The sequence below is a fragment of the Otolemur garnettii genome, unplaced genomic scaffold (assembly GCF_000181295.1).
Source record: "Otolemur garnettii isolate 467f Iridium unplaced genomic scaffold, OtoGar3 scaffold00052, whole genome shotgun sequence".
Lineage (NCBI taxonomy): Eukaryota > Metazoa > Chordata > Mammalia > Primates > Galagidae > Otolemur > Otolemur garnettii.
The window spans coordinates 4,244,411-4,246,689 of NW_003852447.1; the positions used below are offsets into that span (position 1 = coordinate 4,244,411).

General features: G+C 40.3%; 1 protein-coding gene across 1 annotated transcript in view; it reads left to right on the forward strand.

Moving 5' to 3' along the window:
- EAPP (E2F associated phosphoprotein) overlaps nt 1-1,281 on the forward strand; it is a 32,480-nt gene extending 31,199 nt beyond the window's left edge. Inside the window, exon 5 of the mRNA XM_023514396.1 lies at nt 755-1,281. Coding sequence (XP_023370164.1) covers nt 755-1,031 — 277 coding nt within the window. The 3' untranslated portion in view covers nt 1,032-1,281. The remainder of the gene's footprint in view (nt 1-754) is intronic.
- Nucleotides 1,282-2,279: the final 998 nt, after the last annotated feature.

Here is a 2,279-nt window from a genome sequence, read left to right on the forward strand (position 1 = left end):
CTCCTGGGCTCAAGTGATTCTTCTGCCTCCCCCTCCCAAGTAGCTGGATTACAGGTGCCCGCCACAACACCCAGCTATTTTTGGGTTGCAGCCATCGTTGTTTGGCAGGCCTGGGCTGGATTCAAACCCGCCAGCTCAGGTGTATATGGCTGGTGCCTTAGCCGCTTGAGCCACAGGTGCTGAGCCTCTATTAAACAATTAAAGAAGAACTAATACTAATTCTACTCAAACTCTTCCAAAAAAAAAAAAAGGATATATTTCTTCATTATACATATATAATCTATCAAAAAGTTTCTTATTATTCTTAGAACAAGTCCTTAATTTTTTTTTTAAATTTGCTATTTTGTTCCTATATCTTTTTTTTTTTTTTTTTTTGAGACAGAGTCTTACTATGTCACTCTCAGTAGAGTACTGCGGCATAACAGCTCACAGCAACCTCAAACTCTAGGGAATAAGTGATTCTTTTGCCTCAGCTTCCCAGGTAGAGGGGACTGCAGGCACCCGGCATAACGCCTGGCTATTTTTGTTGTTGTAGTTACCATTGTTGTTTAGCAGGCCTGGGCTGGGTTCAAACCCGCCAGCCCTGGTGTATGTGGCTGGCACCCTAATCACTGAGCTACGGTGCTGAGCCTGTTCCTATGTCTTTGCTATGATTGGTGCTTCAGTAAGTTTTTGGTGTTCTCAAGTTTTATCTAAGCGGATAACTATTAAAATGGAACATAAATCCAAATTCTCCATTTCATTTTCCTCTTAGGCATGAATCATACAAAACTCAATATAGAGCTATGTTTGTGATGAATTGCTCTGTTAACAAAGAGGAGGTTCTAAAATACAAAGCCTCAGAGAACAGGAAGAAAAGGCGGAGCCATAAGAAGATGAAGTCTAACCATGAAGATGCTGCAGAGCAGCCACAGACAGAAGTGGAGGAAATCTATCACCCGGTCGTGTGCACCGAATGTTCCACTGAAGTGGCAGTCTATGATAAGGATGAAGTCTTTCATTTTTTCAATGTTTTAGCAAGCCATTCCTAAACAACACAGCTGGCTTTTAATTGCCCAATACTGTATATAAGATAAGTATGGACAGTGATTTTCCTCCTGCCTATTCCTATCATTTAGTGACATTGTGTTGTTATGTGAGGAAGCAGAATTTTTATCTTTATGAAAGAAAACAGTTATCGACCTTCATATCTTGTGCCCTCCTTTTTCTTTCCCTTAATATCCCCCCAATATTGATGGGACTGATTAGTCATTCCCTTTTGGATGGACATTTGCAAACTGTGGGGCTTTTTATTTATTAAAGCTCTTTAGAATTAAAATGTTCTGGAGTTATAAGTAGTCTTTGCTTCTGGGTATTATTTTTTATTTTGGATATATCTTTGTTTTTTGTTTTTTGTTTTTTTGAGACAGAGCCTCAAGCTATTGCCCTGGGTAGAGTGCTGTGGCATCACAGCTCACAGCAACCTCCAACTCCTGGGCTTAAGCAATTCTCCTGCCTCTGCCTCCCAAGTAGCTGGGACTATAGGCACTTGCCACAACGCCCGGCTATTTTTGGATTGCAGCTGTCGTTGTTTGGTGGCGGGCCTAGGCTGGATTTCAACTGCCAGCTCAGGTGTATGTGGCTGGTGCCTTAGCTGCTTGAGCCACAGCACCAAGCCTTGAATATACTTCGGTGTGATTAAACTGTTCTTGAATTGTATATATTGTTTTTGCTAAGATATATCTTTATTTCCTCCCCCCACCACATGATGGAGTGAGAGTATTTAGTTACTGTAAAAATTGCATGGAGTTAGTGTTTTCAGATGCTTTGAGTAATACAGGTACTTCCCTAAAAAGGATTGTACTTACGAATATTCTAAACTCAATGAGTGCACATTTTAAAATAGAAATTTGTAGTGAGGGAGAGTACCCCTCCACCTACTTGAAAATCCTGTTTCATCTCTTGTGCTAACTGTTTATTCCTTCTATTATAAGCAACTACCCAATATGTATTTTTTGGTATTAGTAATATACAATATAGTAATAGTATAGTATATTAAAGTAATGTAATATAAAATATGAAAGTCCTCAGTGGCAGCTTGGGGGGAAATTACATTGTAGGTATCTGTACATTTTTCATTTTTGAAAAGAATGACAAGATCTGGACTGTTTCCAAAAACAACATTAGAAAACTTAGGGTCCTTGGCTCGGCGCCTATAGCTCAACCGGCTAAGGCACTAGCCACGTACACCTAAGGTGGCGGGTTCGAATCCCCAGCCCGGACCTGCCAAACAACAATGA